The sequence below is a fragment of the Carassius carassius genome, chromosome 43 (assembly GCF_963082965.1).
Source record: "Carassius carassius chromosome 43, fCarCar2.1, whole genome shotgun sequence".
Classification (NCBI taxonomy): domain Eukaryota; kingdom Metazoa; phylum Chordata; class Actinopteri; order Cypriniformes; family Cyprinidae; genus Carassius; species Carassius carassius.
The window spans coordinates 10,363,735-10,386,286 of record NC_081797.1 but is presented as its reverse complement, the minus strand read 5'-3'; the positions used below and the strand labels follow the sequence as shown (position 1 = coordinate 10,386,286).

General features: G+C 35.8%; 3 protein-coding genes across 4 annotated transcripts in view; 1 reads left to right on the top strand and 2 right to left on the bottom strand.

The window, feature by feature from the left end:
- The window catches only part of tigara (TP53 induced glycolysis regulatory phosphatase a), a 165,181-nt gene extending 162,090 nt beyond the window's left edge, over positions 1-3,091 (top strand). The window contains exons 1-6 of one of the 2 annotated variants that reach the window (XM_059535820.1): positions 180-401; positions 1,002-1,039; positions 1,200-1,321; positions 1,684-1,761; positions 1,867-1,977; positions 2,312-3,091. In XM_059535820.1, the coding sequence (XP_059391803.1) occupies positions 370-401; positions 1,002-1,039; positions 1,200-1,321; positions 1,684-1,761; positions 1,867-1,977; positions 2,312-2,698 (768 nt within the window). In that variant the 5' untranslated portion in view covers positions 180-369 and the 3' untranslated portion in view covers positions 2,699-3,091. Of the gene's footprint in view, positions 1-179; positions 402-1,001; positions 1,040-1,199; positions 1,322-1,683; positions 1,762-1,866; positions 1,978-2,311 lie in introns of those variants that run through there. The other variant, XM_059535819.1, reaches the window with a different exon arrangement.
- Positions 3,092-3,841: 750 nt separating this feature from the next.
- Positions 3,842-5,505, bottom strand: LOC132124961 (uncharacterized). The gene is made up of 3 exons (XM_059536129.1): positions 5,259-5,505; positions 5,066-5,166; positions 3,842-4,896 (listed from the first exon to the last, which is right to left on the bottom strand). The coding sequence occupies exons 1-3, from the start codon at positions 5,458-5,460 to the stop codon at positions 4,474-4,476; spliced, it is 726 nt and encodes a 241-aa protein (XP_059392112.1). The 5' UTR covers positions 5,461-5,505; the 3' UTR covers positions 3,842-4,473.
- A 2,524-nt stretch (positions 5,506-8,029) lies between these two features.
- Positions 8,030-17,085, bottom strand: fgf6a (fibroblast growth factor 6a). Its single transcript, XM_059536397.1, has 3 exons — positions 16,462-17,085; positions 15,792-15,895; positions 8,030-9,412 (listed from the first exon to the last, which is right to left on the bottom strand). Exons 1-3 carry the CDS (start codon positions 16,796-16,798, stop codon positions 9,236-9,238), a joined length of 618 nt encoding a protein of 205 aa, XP_059392380.1. The 5' UTR covers positions 16,799-17,085; the 3' UTR covers positions 8,030-9,235.
- Positions 17,086-22,552: the final 5,467 nt, after the last annotated feature.

Below are 22,552 nucleotides of genomic sequence, written 5' to 3'. Positions count from 1 at the left end.
TAGATTTAGCATAGGATAAATTAAATTACAGAAAGGACTCTTATAAATAAAGAGAACAAAAATCCTACATGTAGCTTTAGAGCTTAATGGGACCGAGTAATGACTTGGGTTTTGACAAAAATAATGGCTTTTTTGAATCGTTTAAAAGAACCGATTTGGAAAATGAATCGAACCAGCCATGCGTACTAACTTCCGGCTAATCAAGTAACTTACAGAGATAGCGCTGTCAGTGCTTTCAGCCCAAAGTAGCAAATTGGCCGCCTATTTGAAAACGCAAGAGGAGTGACAGTTTGTGATTGACTCTGGGCGCAAAGCATGAACATCATATAACCTCACGACGTTGTTAACAGGATTTCTATAGCTGCGCCAATGCTCGCTTTTGGCTTAACGATAGTCCGACAGTAAGTAGCTTTTTTGTGGTTGTTGTTTGTTTTGTTTAATGAATGAGATTTGTTCTCATTCATAGTTATTCTACATAGCCATCTGACAATCACTACATTATAGATTCAGTAACGGTACAAAAAAAAGATCTAAAATAATAGCTTTAATTATATAACATCAGTTTTAATTATAAAACAGACATTGACATTTAGTACAGTTTAAATATACTCATAGGTCTTTAGTTTAAAGTTTACAGGGCTCCTCATATCATATTACTCCTGTCTGTTGTAGCTTATGCTCAAAGGTCAGTACGAATCCCTCTTCCACTGAAAGGTCAAAAGCAAATTTGATGTAACCTGTGGTCTACTTTATTAAACAAAACAAAAAATATGTTCTACCGTTACTGTCCATGTTTGAACGATAGGGGGGCAAAGTCTGCTGTCTTTATTACAAGATGTTGTGTAGAATCCCTTGTTTTGTTTTGTTTTTTTAACAAATAAAAACATCAATGTCTATTTACAATAGAACCATTACAATTACAATTGTAACTTTTGTATGTAAAAAGGTGTGTGCTGGTTACAAATGCAGTTTTTATTGATCATACCGTTTTGCTTAACCAGTGGTGAGACGCAGTGCAACAAAGATGGCCTTTTACAAGGTAATTTGTTTTCTTTTTCAAGGAAAAAAACACATAATCTGTTACCCCTTCCTTCATTCCATTACACTATTAATTACAAGTATTAATAATTGACCTTTTTACTGTATCTCAGCAAATGTTCTTCTAACTTCAAACTAAATCTGTAATTTCTTTGCTTTAGGTCAGAAAATAGACTCTCCACTTTCTGAAATTGGGATACAGCAGTCTGAGGCTGCTGGTCAGTACCTCAGGGATGTAAAATTCACAAATGTGTTTGTCAGTGACATGAAACGTGCCAAGCAGGTAAGCAGAAACATAATAGCAGAAGTCATACAATCTGGCCACAGGTAGAGGGAGATGTTTCTCCAGAAATCTGACCAAATAACCCAAATCAAATCCAGGTCAAATGAGCTGTTAATGCATGCTTCCTTGTATAGGATTCGGTTAGCATTAAAGTGAGCAGTTTTGAGTATTAATAAATATATTTAATGTGATAAAGAAATTGTTTATAATACTCATATCAGAAGGCAGACAATTTCTGTTATAATATATTGTTATAAGGTTGCACTTGCCCCTCTTGTAACAAAGACTACTTTCTTTGTGTGTATTTGTTGACGCTTTTATTATTTGCCTAATCACGTCTTTAATTAACATTAAATTAACAGACCGCAGAGATCATTGCGAGGAACAACAGAACCTGTCCTGATATAGAGCTAGTAGCAGATCCATCACTTAAAGAGAGAGTAAGTACACACTACCACTTGATAAAATAAGAAAAATGTCAGCTCAAAGTCTGTCCATTCTGAGCAACTTTTCATATGCATCTCAAATCTATTTCTTTTCTCCAGAGTTTTGGTATAGCTGAGGGAGGACGAGTTATAGAAATGAAAAATATGGCTAAAGCAGCCGGACAGCCTCTGCCAGAGTTCACTCCGCCTGAGGGAGAGACCATGGAGCAGGTAAAATCTCTTATTTTTTTGGGGGGGATGAAATAAACTAAATGGCAACACTTGCTGCATCCAATTATGAAAAATGCTGCAATGCAACAAAGTACATTAAGATTCAATTATTGTATCACATCCTTTCTACTGAGTTACCTTAGTTGTAGATATATCAGATGTATCCTTCACTGTCTGTGATACCCAACTATCCTGTGTTATGACACTTGGTAGAATTGTTCTTTGACAATACTAAAGCTGACATGTATTTCCTGGCTGAATATTTCATTGCATTTTTTAATAATGCTATTTTAATATATTTTTACAGTATAAAGAAAGCCTTTTTTGTTTTCAGGTAAAAGTGCGAATCAAGGGTTTTCTCAAGACTATGTTCCACCGAATAGCTAATGAACATCAAGACAAAATACAAGATGGTGAAACATCCCTAGCAGATGAAACTGACAGGGCTCAAGCAGGACTTCCAGATGATGGAGTCTTGAATGTGCCTGTCCATGCCTTGGTGGTTGGCCATGGGGCTTATATGAGCATAGCTATGAAGTATTTCTTTGAGGACCTGAAGTGCCCCATGCCCCGTGGTTTAGACCCTTCTCAGAGGTATTCCATCTGCCCAAACACCGGAATGTGCCGATTTCTTATCACTTTGAAATGTAATAATGTAGATCCTGCACTTTCAGATTTGAAATGTGTGTTCATTAACAGAAGAGATCACATCAAGGCTTAGATTTAGATTAAGAACAACCGTTTTAAAATTTATAAGGTAAAACGTAAGAAATCAACAAAATGTTTACATGGAACGCAAAAAAAAAGAAGTCCTACTGTATTCAAGCACTTTAACCAAAATACAGAATTTTGTGATAGAAAAAACTTGTCAACTTTTTAAAAGACAATATTTTTAAAAAACATCTGAAGGATTTCAGTTATAGATATATGTAACTTATCAGTCCTATATTATATCATTTTATATATGTGTTTACCATTTAGACACTGACAGTATTAAATATTGACTCTTAAAACTATTTAATATTCTGTAAGGGAGTGTTTGTGTAAGTTATTGATTTCATTTTGAATGCTATGAAAGTATACATTTTAATTAAATAAATATATTCTCCATCCATGTTTTTGTATTTTTCCCCCTCGTTGGAATTGCTGCTGTTTCTCTAATATCATGCAATGCAAAGTCATTTAGGTGAACTTTTGTTTTCATCTTTGAATCATGACTATAACAACCTGCCCTAAATAAATGTTGAACGGATATTCAAGAACAGAATATTTTTATGTATGCATCTGTGCCTCATATTTGCATAATAGTTGCAGAGTGTCCTGACATGTACTTCAACAGCACAGAACAGTCGATATTGAAGATATTCAGCTGCTCTGGTCTCATTTTAAGGTGTTTGTTGAGAGAATTGATTTATTTCTGCAAACTCATGTACCCAGATTGCATCCTTGAACAATCTGTTGATGAAAGAAGGGATATATTTTTGGTTACAAACACTGTTTGCCTCTTCCAAAATTACATGATCACTAAAAACAAACATCAAAAAATCCATCTGGTTTCATTCCAATGCAAATAGCATCATCAGAGTTAAATAGATTAAATAGACTGTCAGTATCTTTATCTTGCTGTTTGCTGTCAAAGTACTTGATTCTAATCATCATCACGCATTAATGTGAAAAATCTGATTTCAGAAAACTCAAACATTAAATCACAACAACAATTTAATCTGATACATCTGTGATGGTTTTTATATAATGTGCTGAGAAACCTCTGAGAGCCTAAATTGATCAGATTTAATGGGAAACTTGGGAAACTAAGAAAAAATATTTTACAATCCTTTTTTGTTTGAATGAATTCATTATATATATTTTTTCAAAAATTCATTTGTGTATTTCATTATGCATTATACATCATTTTACACAGCATAAATACAGGCAATTACTCTCCTAAGAATTCTTGAAAGGAATAGCTATTAAAAACAAACAAACAAAAAAAAAAGTTTGCATTTGATAAATTTTTGAGGTAATATTTTAATTAAAGACAATAAAATAAAATATAATAAATAAAAATACATCAGTACTTTTTAATAAATAATTTAGTAGAGGTGGCCAGCACCATCTCATACGTGTTTACATTTATACTTTATTTCATGATATTACCTTCATCCTTCGACTGTAAAGATTCATTGCAAGGTAGTTTAAATTTTAACTGACTTGAAAAGGTGAAAGGACTGACAAACAGTGACCTAAACTAACCTCAACACCAGCTGAAGCCCAGGATTGCATCATATGCAATTCTTGTGAAAAAAAAAAACATTTGGTTTCTTAACGTTACATTATGAGTTCTTTATATTTTTTAGGTCAGTGTATTGGTTTTAGGAATCCCCGCCCCCCTCCCCCCAAAAAATGTCCTCCTGGGTGTTCCACAGATGGTTTTCTTTGGTGCAAGGCTTATAAACTCGTTAATAAACTTTTATCTTTAGAAGGTCAGTAATTTGTTCAGAATGGATCAGATGGTGCAACTTGCTTGTGTTTCTTCTGTTTTTGTAAGTTTGGACTGACAGGGCTCTTGGAGAGCAGTACGTGTAAAGGGTCATCATAGGAAGTGATGGTTTCTTTAGAAACATTACTGCTGCGCTCGTGCTCATGCTCTTGATTTGGTCTTTGATAATTAGCAGTCCTTGATCTGGGATTCTCAGATCCCAAGGGATCAGATGGGTCAATATACTGGCTTCTTCTCAGTCTGTGATGTGTTTTATGGTTGTTTGACTGCAGAGAATGATGTAATTCTGCACTATAAGCCTCGGTGTGGCTTTTACCTTCAACTAGCTTGATCAATGCATCACTCCTCCATGGACACGCAGCATGATGGGAATTCTTTCCGTGAATTGTTTTAAAGCAGTCCTTATTAATGCCATCAACCTGAGGATAATAAAGTGTTTTATTAAAGCTTTTTTAAATTATTAAATCCTTTTAGCTATAATAATTATATATTAATCCATAATAGTAATTTGAATCGCAAAAGTCTTTAAAACATTATAAAATCATATATTGTTTTCAATATTGATTAAAAAAATAAACAAATACTCACTGAAATATATGTGTTTTTAGTTGCATCGAAGGACATTATATTATTTGTTTTAATATGAAGTAGTAAGAAGCAGTCCTTGCTTTTCTTCAGTAAATCAGCTTCTTTATGAATTAAAAGAGCAGCAGTTATGTTATTAAAATAATCAAAATGTGTAGAAATGTGCCTGTTTATGTATAAAGAAAAAACAACTTACCTTTGGACTCCTGATAAATGGCTTTCCTCATTCTTTTACTAAATTTCATCATTAGGAAATATCCATATGTACTGATCATGTTCTCCATATTGCTCAGATTTTCTCTTGTTAAATCTGTTTGCATTGTTTCTTTTTGTATAGGATGACAAGTTATTAGTGCAGAGGTGAGAGCAGCCAGACAGAGAAGAGGGACTGTGTGCATGATCAGACTGAATCAGGCAAGAGCTCAGAATACACTGGGCAATTCACTGCTAGTTTATATAATTGGGGGAAATTAGTTCAACGGTCATGTTTGCAGACCAAGAACTTTAAAGTTGATCAGCTTGGCAGTTGTAAGCAGGGGTCGGGTTCACCAGCTTTACATAAGTTAACCTAGTTTTGAAGGGACAAATTCTGAAGTTTCAACCTGTGCTACTTAATATTTTGCACCATTAGCGTAATTGTCATTTCTCACCTCTTTAATGCTTTCTTTTGTGCATACGTTTTTATCTTTATTTTTATAGAAAATTATAACCCATATTATGCTATTCACTTAAAAAAAAATCTGAAATGGCTGTATATCTAATGTGCGTTGTCATTCATTCATTCATTCATTCATTCATTCATTCATGCTGTTTTTAATTTATTTATTTATTTCCATTTTGACCAATATCTGCTTTTTTAGCTTATATATCTTATATTTAAGATATTTTATATTTTTAAGTAAATGTTACATCCTTACAAGATAAAAATGTAACGTAGGCCTATTTATTTATTTGGTTGGCTATTTGTAGGTCTAATTATTTAAAGGTATGTGAAGTAAAATGTAAAAGATACAGGATGGTAACTTTAGGCAAAAACTTATGCATTTCAGATTTTGACCACATGAGGGGGCGCTAACACAACTAATACTATCCATATTTTTAAACCCCCTACTAAATATTTCAGACCTGTTTAAATGAAAAAAACATTTTAATTATGATTAAAGTATAATGCAAAAACACAGAGGCTAAAAAAACAACCTTTTATTTTCATTTCAGTAATACAGTTGGCTGTTGTGCACAGCACATACGTATAAAAATAAAAGGAAACATTTTCTTAATATACTAGAATTCTCACTTTTTCTTTTTTTTCAGAGAACAATACGATTGGCAAAAAGCTTGTTGTCTCCAACAAATCTTACAATCATTTCAACAAATTGGAACTAAGGCAGAAGGTGAGGTATATGTTAGAAAATTGGAGGGAAATTTGGAGGGGGCGTCTGCCCCTCAGTGCAGGAATACAAAACTGAGAAAACACAAAGGCTGCATACGTACAAGGACACACAAACATGCACCACCCCTTACAATCATCTCACAAGCCACAAATGGGGCCATTTAAAAGCTGGAGACAAAGTACAGTACAAAGAAACCGGTGGAACTTACATGAGAAATAGCTGTTTCTGTATAAGCACTTAGTTTAGAGGGCTTAACTTCTAGATGCACATTTCTGTATCATTTTGCATTAAAAACCATGCAAAATTCTATTCATTTCATCTAAGTTCAAAGAGATCAGAAATGTGATAGAGGACAGGGTACCATGGAGATATATCAATAAATTAACATCAGTCATCACATAGATAAAAAGCAGACATTTTGACAGTTTCATTGAAGCAATCACATTGCATGCCATATTTGGGATACAAAGAATTTTAAATCCATAGCCGTCAGTACTAATATATAATTAAAATTTTCAACATAGCACAGCTAAAAATCTTTCTTTATTCCCAGAACATAAAAAAAATTACCATAGCCATAGACCATAGTTTTAATTTTGCTTTGACAGTTCACCCAAAAATGAAAATTCTGTCATTATTTATTCACCCTCATGTCGTTCTAAGCCTGTGTGACTTCTGTTCTTAAGTGCCCATATAATGAGACTCAATGAGGTCCAAAACATTCTTCAAAATACCTTATTTCACATTCCACAGAAGACAAAATGACATGCAGGTTTGGATCAACATAAGGGTGAGTAATCCATTTTGTTTGGGTGAAATATACCTTTAAGAAAAAAGTCACAAACACACTCCATGAGCATATTGTATATAATCTAAATATCAGTGTACCTGGCTCAAACATCCCAGCCATAACTGTTATAAAAAATAACATCCTTCTCCTTCGTATCATTAAGATGTCTCAAAATGTCAAGTAGAAGCAGTGATGCAAGAGAAATCAAGGTCGTTATGTTCTTGCTAGTACTGCAGTGATTATCAAACCTTTAATTCTTTCCTGCACATTGCAGCTGCGACAGAAATGCAATACGTGTTCTAACATGATGTGTTTTGCACTTGTCTTAAGGGTATAGTAGCAAAGAAAAACAAATCTTGATTGTTGCAGTGTGAGCAGCAACCACAAGTAAAGTGAAGATGGAAAATGAGAGCCTCAGACTTTAACTGAATATTCTAATAATAAATTAGTTATTATTTGAATTTAAAGGAGTTTATTCCTTTAAAGACGTTTACCCAAAAATTAAAATGTACTCACCCTCAGACCATCCAAGGTGTAGATGAGTTTGTTTCTTTATTGGAACAGATTTGGAGAAATGTCGAATTATATTACTTGCTCACCAATAAGAGTCCAAACAGCTGATCAGTTTTGTGGTCATCACAATAATCTACAAGTAATCCACACAGATTATTTTGATTTCTTTTAAAGCTGTTTGGACTCAATCTGACGGCACCCATTCACTGCAGAGGATCCATTGGTGAACAAGTAGCCTAAAGTAAAGCTAAATTTCTCCAAATGTTTTAACAAATTTACATTTTTGGGTGAATTATTCCTGTAATTGTATATCTTAAAATAGTGGGGCAAGGGAAAGGTAATATCTACAAAATATCAAAGTTCAATTCAATTTTAAGTGCGACTCAAAGCAAATTCTCTAGACAAAGTCAATTGACTTGGGAACTTAAGAGTGTGCACAGGTGCTCGGGTCTATGCTTGTATTCAAACATAAAGTAATGCGCAAATTATGTTATCTCAAACAGATTAAGACGGTTGTATTGGTTTTTACATTCCAAAGACTTTCTGAGGAGGAGTTCAAGTTTGCAGTCAACATGTTGGTGAATAAACCCTCACTGACTGTAGAGGTAAAACATAGACACCAACTAATATAAATACATATGATTTAAAAAGGACATAATCACACACTATATTAAATCTGATAAATCAAATCAGTGGTTTTTTTTATCACTAAGCAATAGCTATGCTATCATATAATCGTGCCACATAATTCAAGGTTAATGCAATTCTATGCATTTCACAAGCTTGATAAGTATTCATTCAAATGGAAGCACCCAAACCTTTCAGGACTAGCCGTCCACAGACTTTCAGTCAAATTCTGAACTTACTTGAGGTGTAAAATAGCCCTCTCTGAGTTAACTCCCAATAAGGATGCATGCAATCGGTTTTTAATGACGACTATTTGGTTATTAATCTAAATATGGAACAAAAACCTCTTTCTTGCATGCATAAAAGGAGGCAAAATAGCAGAGGCTAAGGCACCACCTAATCATGAAAATAAGTGCTTTCAAAAATGGTGGAACAGATGAAGATCAGAGTAAACTGATATTTCTTTTACCCTCCATAACTTTTTTCAATGCGGACTTGGCTCTTTGAGGTAATAAAAAGTATCCATTTCACTGTAAAAGCTAAGGATGTTAGTCCAATGCCGGGTAAGGTTTACACCAGTTATAGCAAGCACCCATAAAAAGTGGGAGCAAAAAAAGCTCCTCGACTCTCATAATAGATCATAATAGAAATCATAAGCAGCAAAGAATGGCATGTACACAAAGTTCAGACACAAAGTAAGCTACCGAAATATACATATATTATTATTATTTCAACGAGAATAAATACTGTAAGTGTTATTTTAGTTCATTGCAGTTCACCTCTTAGCATGTTCGGGTTACCTATACGAGAACATCCAACATGTGCAAATCATTGTGTTATTGCCAGGTTTGCTCATAAACGTGGGAGGAAATGTGTGACAGTCATTGCTGGGGAAGCCTTGTAGCCTCGCTTCAAGCGGCCGTGTTTGCTGAGGGCGATATAAAAGCCCTTGTAAATGGAAGACTCATATGCGTTGTAATTGTTGGGCAGCAGTGTCTCCTTGAACTTGCACTCGTCACGGAAGGCCCTCTAAAAATGGGATGGATTAGATAGTTAGTTTGATATTACTCCTCCCATCCTTCTTGTAAGCCCCATACACTACTTCTCCATCACATACTCTCAATATACACCCCTTTCTAATTTAAGTGCAGGAAAACTCACAAAGCAACAGTTCATCTGACACCAGTAATTATCTAACTAAGAAAAGTTTTAAAAACCAAAGCAAGTCATTTCCAGTTTCTGTAGAATTCAAAATTCCTCAGTGTGAATTATTTTTTCAACATCTTTGAGAATCATCACATAATATGCATGTGGATTGAATGTTAGATTCATTTTCAAGGCCCATGCTGCTTCTAATGGAGATGCCAATCAGCTGAATATCTGAAAAGCCAAACTTATCAGTCCATCAGTTTTATCTCCAATTTCTGTTGTGTAAAAATGACTTTGGCTGCTTAACTGATCTCTGACTGTGCCAACAGCATAAATCTTTTAAGCAACTTTAATTAACAGATTTTATCAATACATCAGATTTATCGCTTGCACAGAAATGTGGAACTGTTAATAACATGCACATAGTCTGTGTGCTAAACAAAGCTCTAAGTTCACAATCTGGGCCGTAGCTGGGGCTTGCGGGGGCCCGGTGAAGGTTGTACCAGTGGGCCCTGTTTAATTTATATGTTCATTCTATTTATTTATTTGTGCTAATTGCTAAATGTTTAAGTTGTCTCATGTTTGTAGGTGTCCAGGTACAGAAAACAAATAATTAAATATAAAATAGCACTGCATAGTCTTCACCGTAAAAATTTAATTAACAGTCAAACCAAAATGTATTCAGACACCTTCAACATCTCTCACATTATCACAGTTTATTTGCTCTAGTTTATAAAATGGTAATAAAATATGACAAGAACTCAGAGTTGAACTGTCAGAACAAATTCATCTTGATAATGTCAGATAACTTTGATAGAAAGATATGTAACGGATAACAATCAAACCAAACTTCAGACAACTGTTAGTATGACAATATTTACACATCAATACTTTGTTGAACAATTACCAAGCAATGCTTAATTCTGTTCAGTCTGTGGTGTGTAAAGGTTGCATTAGCAATTCAGGAAAAAAACACATAAGCAAAACATGGTGAGGTAAAGTGTCTGAATAATTCTTGGTCCCATTTTGTTTTTTTGTTTTTTTCTATCAATTTCACAAGTAGTCCGATGTATGAAGATTTTTTTGGGTATAATATGTCAAAGCTCGCTTTATTTTGCTATACTCTCTTACCTAAATTAATTATAGTGTCCTACACCTACTATTAAAACTTAAAAAATGTTGTAAGTTTTTGTCGGTGCAAGAGCAAAAAGAGGCAAATTCTGTGTTAAAAAAGTGTTTTGAGACACCTCTCTCTGCCTGAGCCCTGAACACCAGAACACCGTGGTGCTGAAATGGGCTTTTTCACATCTTTTTCTGTTTGTTTAAACTGCCATTTGTGTTTGTTCGTTCAGGTGCAGGAGGAAGTTCGAGGAGAACTTCGCAAAGGAGAGCTCGGTTTAGTGTCGCTGTCTGTGAGATGCGGCTCTGAGACTGTGAGTTGAGATTTTCCGCGTCTTGTATTTGAAACATTTAAACTCTTTTGAATGTTTAAATTGGAAAGTGGTCAGGCTTAAAAACCCATGAAAATGATAAGCTTTCGTGACGACACGCAGCAGTGGCCTGTCAACTGTCCTGATCGTCTTTTTAGGCTAGCCTCAGCCAGTCGGTTGAGATCATTGGGGGACCCCCCTCGGCCGTGGGCCCCTATAATCGTCACCACCTTTCACCCGACTTGCGACGGCCCTGTTCACAATTAATTTATGTGTTTAAAAAAAAGTAGAAGCTGCTGCCACTGACAATGATTGACTTGCACAAACAATTGACAATGAAGGAACCTGTAGTTACAAAGGTTGAGAAATAATTTAGTTAGATGATTCGGTCTACACTCTTAAAAATAAAGGTTCAAAAGTGAGGTTTTGCAGTAATGCCTTAGAAGAACTATTTTTGGCTAAGTGTAAAGAACCTTTTGTGGAATGGAAAGGTTCCACAGAACTATCAGTGTATGGTCGTGGCCAAAAGTTTTGAGAATTACATAAATATTAGTTTTCAAAAAGTTTGCTGCTAAACTGCTTTTAGATCTTTGTTTCAGTTGTTTCTGTGATGTACTGAAATATAATTAGTGAGTGAAGTGAAGTGACAGTGAAGTGACATTCAGCCAAGTATGGTGACCCATACTCAGAATTTGTGCTCTGCATTTAACCCATCCGAAATGCACACACACAGAGCAGTGAACACACACACACACACTGTGAGCACACACCCGGAGCAGTGGGCAGCCATTTATGCTGCGGCGCCCGGGAAGCAGTTGGGGGTTCGATGCCTTGCTCAAGGGCACCTAAGTCATGGTATTGAAGGTGGAGAGAGAACTGTACATGCACTCCCCCCACCCACAATTCCTGCCGGCCCGGGACTCGAACTCACAACCTTTCGTTTGGGAGTCCAACTCTCTAACCATTAGGCCACGACTTCCCCAATTACAAGCACTTCATACGTTTCAAAGGCTTTTATCGACAATTACATGACATTTATGCAAAGAGTCAGTATTTGCAGTGTTGGCCCTTCTTTTTCAGGACCTCTGCAATTCGACTGGGCATGCTCTCAATCAACTTCTGGGCCAAATCCTGACTGATAGCAACCCATTCTTTCATAATCACTTCTTGGAGTTTGTCAGAATTAGTGGGTTTTTGTTTGTCCACCCGCCTCTTGAGGATTGACCACAAGTTCTCAATGGGATTAAGATCTGGGGAGTTTCCAGGTCATGGACCCAAAATTTCAACATTCTGGTCCCTTAGCCACTTGGTTGTCACTTTTACCTTATGGCACGGTGCTCCATCGTGCTGGAAAATGCATTGTTCTTCACCAAACTGTTGTTGGATTGTTGGAAGAAGTTGCTGTTGGAGGGTGTTTTGGTACCATTCTTTGTTCATGGCTGTGGTTTTGGGCAGAATTGTGAGTGAGCCCACTCCCTTGGATGAGAAGCAACCCCACACATGAATGGTGTCAGGATGCTTTACTGTTGACATGACACAGGAATGATGGTAGCGCTCACCTTTTCTTCTCCGGACAAGCCTTTTTCCAGATGCCCCAAACAATCGGAAAGGGGCTTCATCGGAGAATATGACTTTGCCCCAGTCCTCAGCAGTCCATTCACTATACTTTCTGCAGAAGATCAATCTGTCCCTGATGTTTTTATTTTGGAGAGAAGTGGCTTCTTTGCTGCCCTTCTTGACATCAGGCCATCTTCCAGAAGTCTTGGCCTCACTGTGCGTGCAGATGCGCTCACACCTGCCTGCTGCCATTCCTGAGCAAGCTCTGCACTGGTGGCACTCCGATCCCGCAGCTGAATCCTCTTTAGGATCCTGGCGCTTGCTGGACTTTCTTGGACGCCCTGAAGCCTTCTTTACAAGAATTTAACCTCTTTCCTTGAAGTTCTTGATGATCCTATAAATTGTTGATTTAGGTGCAATCTTAGTAGCCACAATATCCTTGCCTGTGAAGCCATTTTTATGCAACGCAATGATGGCTGCACGCGTTTCTTTGCAGGTCACCATGGTAAACAATGGAAGAACAATGATTTCAAGCATCACCCTCCTTTTAACATGTCAAGTCTGCCATTCTAACCCAATCAGCCTGACATAATGATCTCCAGCCTTGTGCTCGTCAACATTCTCACCTGAGTTAACAAGACGATTACTGAAATGATCTCAGCAGGTCCTTTAATGACAGCAATGAAATGCAGTGGAAAGTTTTTTTTGGGATTAAGTTAATTTTCATGGCAAAGAAGGACTATGCAATTCATCTGATCACTCTTCATAACATTCTGGAGTATATGCAAATTGCTATTATAAAAACTTAAGCAGCAACTTTTCCAATTTCCAATATTTATGTAATTCTCAAATTTGGCCACGACTGTATGTCATCAAATGAGCTAATGTGTTAATCATTGTGAGATCTGACATCTAAGTAATCCAAGTGCAAAGAAGATAACATTTTCAAGCCATGCACAACATCACAGCTCATAAGAGCCAATTGTTATTAAGAATGAATGACAAGTCAATGTACTGAATGTATTATCAAGTAAAGCTGAAGAATCAAGACATTTCCAAAGAGAATGACATATTCCAGACTATGGTGCTTATATTTGTGTGCACTTCAAAATAAATCAAAGGCAGCTTAAAAAAATATGCATTTGGGTCAATGACTTGACTTTAATTTTGTCAGAATCTTTTTTTTTTTTAGTGCATTAAAGTTTCTTTGATTTCAGCTTGAATCAAAAGATTACACCATCTTGCCGAATGGTTCTACTTCCATTTTCACAGGAAAAAGTTTCAGGCCGGTACGATTAAAATTATGATTTTTGAATAATGGTTTCTAAAGTGTTTTCTACACATATTTCTCATCAGTGATACACGTTATGCTAGCTAACTCCAAATTCATTTATCGTTTCACTGTTGGCTATTATTTGTGTAATTTTATGTCAATAAGTTCTAGTTTGGGAACTTTTACACTTTTTGTGGCTAACATCCTCCTTATTGCTCTCGCTCCAATGTTTATCAGATGTTCAGTCACCAGTTTTCAAAGTTATGAACATTCTAATCCTGGTTTCGTAGCACCAGCCAAATACAGTTAAAACAGAAACCAAACTGTGCCAAATGGCCTAGATCGACATAGAACGGCACTGTTTCGCAACGAGAACCGTTCAGCCCAATGTTGATAATTTGATATTCTGTGAGTCAAAAATGTTGGATGGTGATGTGACCTTTAAGAAAAGCCACATTTTGTTCAGGTTCAAACGAAGCAAGATGTCTTGATATTTATGATGTTTGTTGAAAACTGTTTTTGATTGTAAATTCAATTTGATTAATTGAATGTAATTTGATTGCATTCACATTCAAATTACATAGGCCTTTATCTTAATGGTTACACCACTTGACATTTTAGAGCCATTAAATAAAGAAACATACAAAACTTGTTTTACGAAACCATCTTAAGACATAAAAAGACTAGCCTACATTCTAAGCCTTGCCATTAAACTTGGCATTTTTATAATCTAAGACCAGTTATACAACAGTTCGTTCTGGTTCTCAAATCTGTTTGGTTGAGAACCGTGAAATATTGTACTGGTATCACCACAGGAATAACCTTTCATTGTTTCTATCACTCCGCTTGCGGACACCCAAATCCAGTAAAATTTGTTTTTGTGTCATGGAATGTAGTTTTAAGAGTTTTTTGGGAAGAATGTACTTGTTTAGACTTCAAATATACGGTTTGTTAATAAAGATAAAGTCTATTTAAAAATTTGCTTTGACGTTTTCGGAGACGTGAGCACCAGGGCGTCAGGAACCCACCGAGAGCAGCCTCACCTCGGCCAGATCTTCTGGAATTTGTCGCTGGCTCTGATTTCTCTATAGTGGTTAAACATGAGATATAACTTGTTTTGGGTGAATCTGATGGGCAGTCTGTGGTCTCATTAATCTATTATTTGTTCCAGAGAAAATAGTTTCGGCTGAAGGCAAAATCTCAAAAAATATTTAATGTAACTTTAATGCAGTGTATTAGAGGATGGCTTTTATGATGGCTATTGTTGTTTTTTTATTCAATAAATGATACAGTATTTTATATACATAGTAGTATTTAGTATTGGGAAACTGTGTGTGGTCGTGATTTTTGTGACATTGTTCCACAATTAGATGGAGACAAGTGACTTATACGATTCAGCATTTAAGACTTTCATAATGAAAGAGATTGAAACGGAAGTTATTTTTTACTTTTAATGACAGCTTGTAATGTTTTATTGTGAATATGAGATTGAGCTGAAAAATGAATGCTGTATCAGGTGCAGGTAATCACACTCCCTCAGTCCATCTCTAACTCACAATAGTCTACATAATACAGTGAGCTTTTAAGTAATGCAATGTGTTTTAATGAAGCAACTCAGCATTCCTTCGTTTCTAGTTCTAAAGTGACGTTTTCGAATTAGTAATGGAGCTCAGCTGTTAAACTGTCAAACTGTGATTTGAATCTGTGGCGGAAGGTTTTAAAGACACTCCGTTGTTATTTTTCTTATATATTTACACTCATGCTGTCTAACTGTTTTATAAACACAATAACACTCTCCCGTACTCGAGAGATACCGGCTCAGTATCAGTGGCTGTGATTGCCTTCGGCACTCAGTTGCTGATATATAGCTGTTATTGCTCGAGTAATCGAATGATATTGCTATTATGAATCCTTATTTGTCACTGACCCATTTAACACTGCAAGACTGAAGTGGGGTTTTCTGCACAATACAATGAAATCAAACGACAGGCATACCTACCGTTCCATATAACCTTCCGTGGCTGCTCATTGCGACAAACAGCTTGCTTCTCACGCCGTATAGACTAACCACTCCTCTCTCTACCGCTGAGATTTCTATTAGACCTGATTGAACAGAACATCAGTTACATACATGACAATGTGGCAAACGACAGCTCATTCACTCAATCTGCAGGATGCGTTCTGCACAAGTGGGTGGATCCAGGAGATGCACAGAGCCTTTGTTCTGCATTTTCTCTCATGCTGGCTCATTTCTTTTACTGTGACATGGAAAAAAGCCCTGCAGTTCTGGCATGTACAACAAGCAGATGGACGTTGTGTAAAATTAGTTGGCGTCTAAATTCGTCCAAGCATTCGTGTCATGTTTGAGCCTTGGGAAATTTGACAGTGATTGACACTGGGGTTTATTTTAATAGATATGTCATAGCTTTAGGACACATGCGAAAATATGAATAATAATAATAATACAAATGTTAAAATATATATTTAATGTAGCATAATTATATATATATATATATATATATATATATATATATATATATATATATATATATATATATATATATATATATATATATATACTAAAGTAAAATAAAAAATGAGCTATTCATTCAGTCATCATCCATCCCTGGTATAACGCGTCATGCATGACATTTCTGGATGCAACTCACTGTACTGGTTCTCATTATGGACACCGTTTATCCTTCCGTCTGGCAGGACCTGCAGGTGAAACCCGATGCCCACATTGCAGTACAGCCTCCGCACTCTCTTAATGCCCAGCAAATAGTCATTCTCCCAGTTCAGGTCCGATTTCTCCACCGAGATCCCCAAAACGGAGCGGGAAAAGAGCCTCTCCCACCTTTTCTCCAGTGAAGTTGCATTGGTCCTGTTCGAGATGGGGTAGGAGGACACGATCCCAAGCAGAAAGCCCAGCAGAACAACCGCAGTCCACGTCCAGCGCCCGCTGCTCTCGCACATACTGATGAGGAACCTTTGCGCAGTGGCCATCCGGTTTACCCTCGGGGCACGTGGTCAAAATTAAAGCCCCTAAAAATACCACTCTTGTTTTTCTTCTTTCGGCATGGTGGCAAGGGCTTATTTTTGGAAGGCAGGTCGGGGCTGCGAGCGTGTAACGCAATAAGCCCCTCGGTAGGTGAGAAGAGCAGAGCGGCAGAGCTTGAGCTGGTGGCGGTGGCGGATATGATGATTACCATGTTTCACCTCTCTGGACGGGGAGCACCACACACTCACCAAAATGCGAGCTCACCTTGCCTGGGAGATCTTCTGTATGACATCACTCAAAAGCCGGAACCCAATCGCTGTCAATCCACGCGAGCGGCCGCGGGGACAGTGAGCGCGAGAGAACATGGGGCGTGATGATGATGGGCTTCGTTGGCAGCTCCCAAATTGGACCGGCGGTCATATGCCCCACGGGCCGCTTCCTTATTTAGAAGGAAGGTGTAAAAACAGGCCAGTTGTCACCGCGGAGCCACGTCAATCTTGCAAAACACTTCCTTGCGCTGTTTGCTCAGGAAGCTTTCACTAAGCTATATTTTGATTGTGCCCCCTTGATTTATTCATCTGCGTAAAAACGCATATTAGGACGTCCGAGCGCGAGCTGAACTCCATTAATCGCCACTGTTGCTTAATAGATAGGCCTATAGAAAAATAGATACAGTGTTCGAAATGAAGGGTGTCTGGGGGGGGGGGACCCGGACCCTCCATAAGTCATAAGGGACCCCCCATAAGAATTCATTTTTGGATTTTGGGGGGTCCCCAACAAATATATTTTAACATTAAAAATTATTGTGAAAATTATAGGTTTTAGTGACGTTTTTTATTTATAACAGTAATTAATTTATTTCCTAGCGCGAGGCAGCAATCAGGGCAGCTATTAGCCGTGTGAGTTCAGCATCACAGATTGTTGTTGTGGTGCTCCCGCAGACACGTAGTAGATGAACACGGCAAACCGAGACTCCACAAAGAGTGAAATCCTGAATGAAAATCCTGTAAGTGCTTCGATTGTGTTTATATCTCCATAATTGCTTATAGTAAAATATTAGGACTTCGAGTTCCTATATCAAAAGTTGCATTAACTAGATACCCAGTGTAATGATTAGAAGAGTACGTTTGTCAACGTTTCTTGCTAGCTGTAACTTATGTGTATGAAGCCAAATGATCTGCCAACTAACAGCAGACCTAGCAGCTAGACTAGTTATTCAAAGCTAGCTTAACAACCTAACATTACTTGTCCAGTCAGTCAGTGATTACGAAAGTTAACCAGGACTTAACTCAAGTCTGTGAATTGATTAAAGTGAATGTGATTTGAACATGAATGTACATGAGAGCTTGGTAAAGAAGCTACTATTATTTTTCTTATTGTGGAATCCTGCATATGGAGAGAAAAAGAGGAAAAAGAAAGATCACCGACTTTTTTCAAGGGTAAACTGTGCTTATGTGATAACATGGCTGTTGTGGGAAATTGTAGATATCAGGGATGCAAAAACAGCGCGCTTTTCGGCGCATCCCTAGTGTTTCTTTTACTCTCTATGATATCTGCAACTGCATCAAATTCTGCTTAAAAAAACTCCCTGTCAATACAGAACGAAATATGCTGTAGCCTATTTTGCCGTCAATACTGCCGACGTTGTCTTTGCTGTATCCGTAGGTTATATATTTATGTTAAACATCCAAATGTAGACTGGTCTGTCTGTCGGCGCACAGAGCCACGCAGTCGCAGACAGCACCTGAAGTAAGTGAATACCGAATTCCCTCGTCTTTCTTATCAATTTGTGTTTGAACGAAAACGATGTGCTCGAAAAAATAAGTCAAAGTGTCCGTTTCAACGAGTTTCCCCGTAAATGCAGTCAGAGAAAGAAAACAGATGCGTGTCATTACCATAATACCATAGATACATCCATTCGTCTTAAAGGGACAGCAACCCAATATACCTGCAGCTGTTTGTGTCACCAAAGTTAATCAAAAAAGAGAGAGAGAAAACATTTTTGTAGCTAAAGGTAAACTGTATTAATAGTATGAACCATATTTAATGTATACAGTGAAGGCAGTGTTATTTTACATTTGATTATTCAATGGCTGTAACTCAATACAGTTAATTTACTTGATAAACCAAAAGCACTGCTTTATTTTACATGTATTTTTTGTTCTATTGCATTTATATATGCTTGTACTTTGTTTATTATTTTCTATGCAGAGGCACTAGGCCTACCCTATAAAATTACCCCAATCATCCTAGAACTTTACAAAAAGAGCTACTCAAATCATCAGGTGATATTGTTTTCAGGAAGAAGAGGAAGGAGTAAAGAAAGAAGAAGTGATAGTTTTTCAGAATTTCATTTTACTCTATGTGCCTACAGGGGTGGGATGGCAGGGGTTGGTGGCAATGTAAGTATCTAGGGGCAAGGGAAAACATCCCAAGACCATTATCCCACCTTCAACACTGGTCCGTATAATTTTGCCTACAATATATTGTGTAGCAAGGTAGTCTTCAGAACCTTTAATAATTCAATTTTAGGGGACCCCCCCAAGAGTCCTAAGTCATTTCGAACCCTGGATAGATAGATAGATAGATAGATAGATAGATAGATAGATAGATAGATAGATAGATAGATAGATAGATAGATAGATAGATAGATAGTGTCTTTTATACCTGGCAGGTACATAAAAATTGAAGACCCTATGTGTCCAACAGGTGGCGCTGTCTCATTATGTTGATCTCAAGCGCATCAAATACTCAAGAGTCACCACGTTGAGTTAGTGTTATTTTCCAAATTTTTATATATTATTTATTACTATTATTTTGTTTAGTTATCCAAAATGATATCTGAGACTGTCATATCAAAACTCACCACTTCTCGAATCTAGTTAACCTAAATCAGTCAAAATGTTAAATTATGTTAATATTAGTTTATCATTTAAACCTACAGGAAAAAAGTTTCTGCAATGTTAATATTGTTTAAACACTTAAATGCCAATTAGAAATACAATATAATAGAAATTAGAAATACAATATAATATACTAAAAGGCAAATACAGTGATTATAAGACCAGGCTCCTAGTAACTGGTATCTTTATATTTGTTTTTTAAAGATGTTTATTTATCTCTGAATGGAGACAAATAATAATTTCTCCGAATTCAGGGCCGAAAGTAATGAATAAACTATCATTAAAACTGAGTCAGACATAATCCCTATGGATGCCAGATAAAGCACAATGCAGATTGTTTTTTTACATGCAAAATCCTGACCCATTTTTCTACGGCATTAATTGTCCAAACACTTCAGAAGCCTATAATTCAAGGAACAAAAGAGAACATTGAGTAGTTGTGTGTTGCATCATCATGTCACATGGATCCACTTCATAACATGACACTGCACTAATTTACAGCTTCAAAATTATTTTGTTTGATGCCACTTCTTTAGTTGAAAGGTTTTATCCTCAGTTGACATAAAATGATTAACCAATCTTCATTTAAATATTCAGGAATAGATTATAAAAATGACCTTGTGTTCTTTTTCTCTAATATAGCTTAATAAATATTTAATTCAATGGAACTAAAGATTTATGATGTAGAAGAATATATATATATATTTTTTAACCCAAAGAGGGAGAAGGAAAATAAATTTCTAAGAAAAGTTCAACTTAACATGAAATAGTGTTACACTATATTTCACTTATGTGACTATTCAATAAGAAAAAAAGTGTCCATTGGAAATCTATTGAAAAGTGAAAAATATTTATATATGCCACTGTTGCAGGGGACAAACAGACACAACAAAATCACAAAGGAAAAAAATCTATCTGAATTTTAATGGAAACAAAAGACATGCTTCATTAGATGTGATAATTCACCACTTTAAATATTTCATTCAAAATAAAAAATAAAGAATAAGATCATTTTGTGAGCATTTAAAATATCAGTACCTCTTTTATTAGTTCATTGTGCTGTGATTGGACTGATGATTTTTCAACTGGACGACAAGTCCATCCTGAGAATATTGCCACTTTTCACAACCCATAACATTGTACATAAAGCTCCACACACATGCTCCCTGACCAATGGTGAGTCTACTTACAGATGCATTACTTAAATAGAACATTAAAAATGTTAAAATTATGTAAAAGTAACCTACTGTAACTGAAAAGTCATATTGGTGATAATGGTTTGCAACACTTTGAATAGCTTATAGGTCTGTGTGTAAAGTTACCTGTAGAAAAATATCTCAGATTGTCATATGAACAACAGATTGAGTTTTTATAGACAATATTGTGCTGTTAAGTCTTGGTTACGGAGCAAGATTTCAGGTTAAAAACAAATTAAGACACTATTGTATGACAAACAAGTCAAACAAGATTAAAGTACTACATAAATACAGACCTCGCCAAAACGGGTTGCATAAAAATTCCCATAGGGATATAAATATATGTATATATTATCAATATAAAAAAATATATACACAATAGAATATTTCTTTACAAAAAGTCTTTATAACACAACAGGAATTACATCAAGTCCAGTTTGATGAGTCCATTGGTCCCATAGAGATCTGAAAAAGCACAATTCATCCTCAAAGCAAAATGACCTATGAAGAAAAAAGGATAAACAATGCAGTCAGTAAAATGTAGTACAAATGACTTCTATAGCCTTGCATTAGAATAAGCAAAAACCTTTCTATGCCAGGATTGGTACAGAGCCCCTAAGTAGGCATTGTGTGTGTGTATATATATATATATATATATATATATATATATATATATATATATATATATATATATATCGGGGCTGTCAAACGATTAAAGAAAATTAATTGCATCCAAAATAAAAGTTTTTGTTTACATAATATATGTGCGTGTATATTGTGTATTTATTATGCATGTATACGTATATAAATACACATACGTATATATTTAAGAAAAAATTTAAGTTTATATATTAAATATATTTATATATGATATATGATATGAATATATACAGGTAAATACGTACAAATATTTTCAAAATATTTGCTGTATGGGTGCATACATAAATATACACAGTGCACACACATGTATTATGTAAACAAAAACTTTTATCTTGGATGTGATTAATCATGATTAATTATTTGACAGCACTTTATATATATATAAAATTCATTATTTAAATACACACACATATATTACTTATATATATATATAGATAGATACACACCCACACACACACACACACACACGTGTACAATAACAACAGCAACAACAACAACAATGATAATAATAAATAATATTAATTAAATATTTTTAATATTTAATATTTATTATTATAATAAAATATTACTAGGTCCCTGCTGATATTACGGTTTACAATATTACAATATTCCTGTTTTTACTATTTTTTTGTAATAAATAAATGGACAATATATAAATATATAGACACACACACGATTTAGGAGAAAAATAGTGTTCTCTTGCAAAATGATTGTTCACGAAACTTTGCATTTTCTTGTCAAACCTTTTGCGTTCCTCCGAGAAACTTAGCATTTTCTCACAAAAGTGTTGCGTTCCTCCGAGAAACTTTGCATTTTCTCACAAAACAATTGTTCTCTCGCAAAAGTATTGCATTCCCACAAGAAAGTTAGCATTCTCTCGCATAACATTTGTGTTCTCTCGAAAAAGTATCATGTTCCCCCAAAAAACTTTACATTCTCTCACAAAAGTATTGCATTCCCCTGAGAAATGCTTTGCAAGCAAAACATGCATTTTCCACCG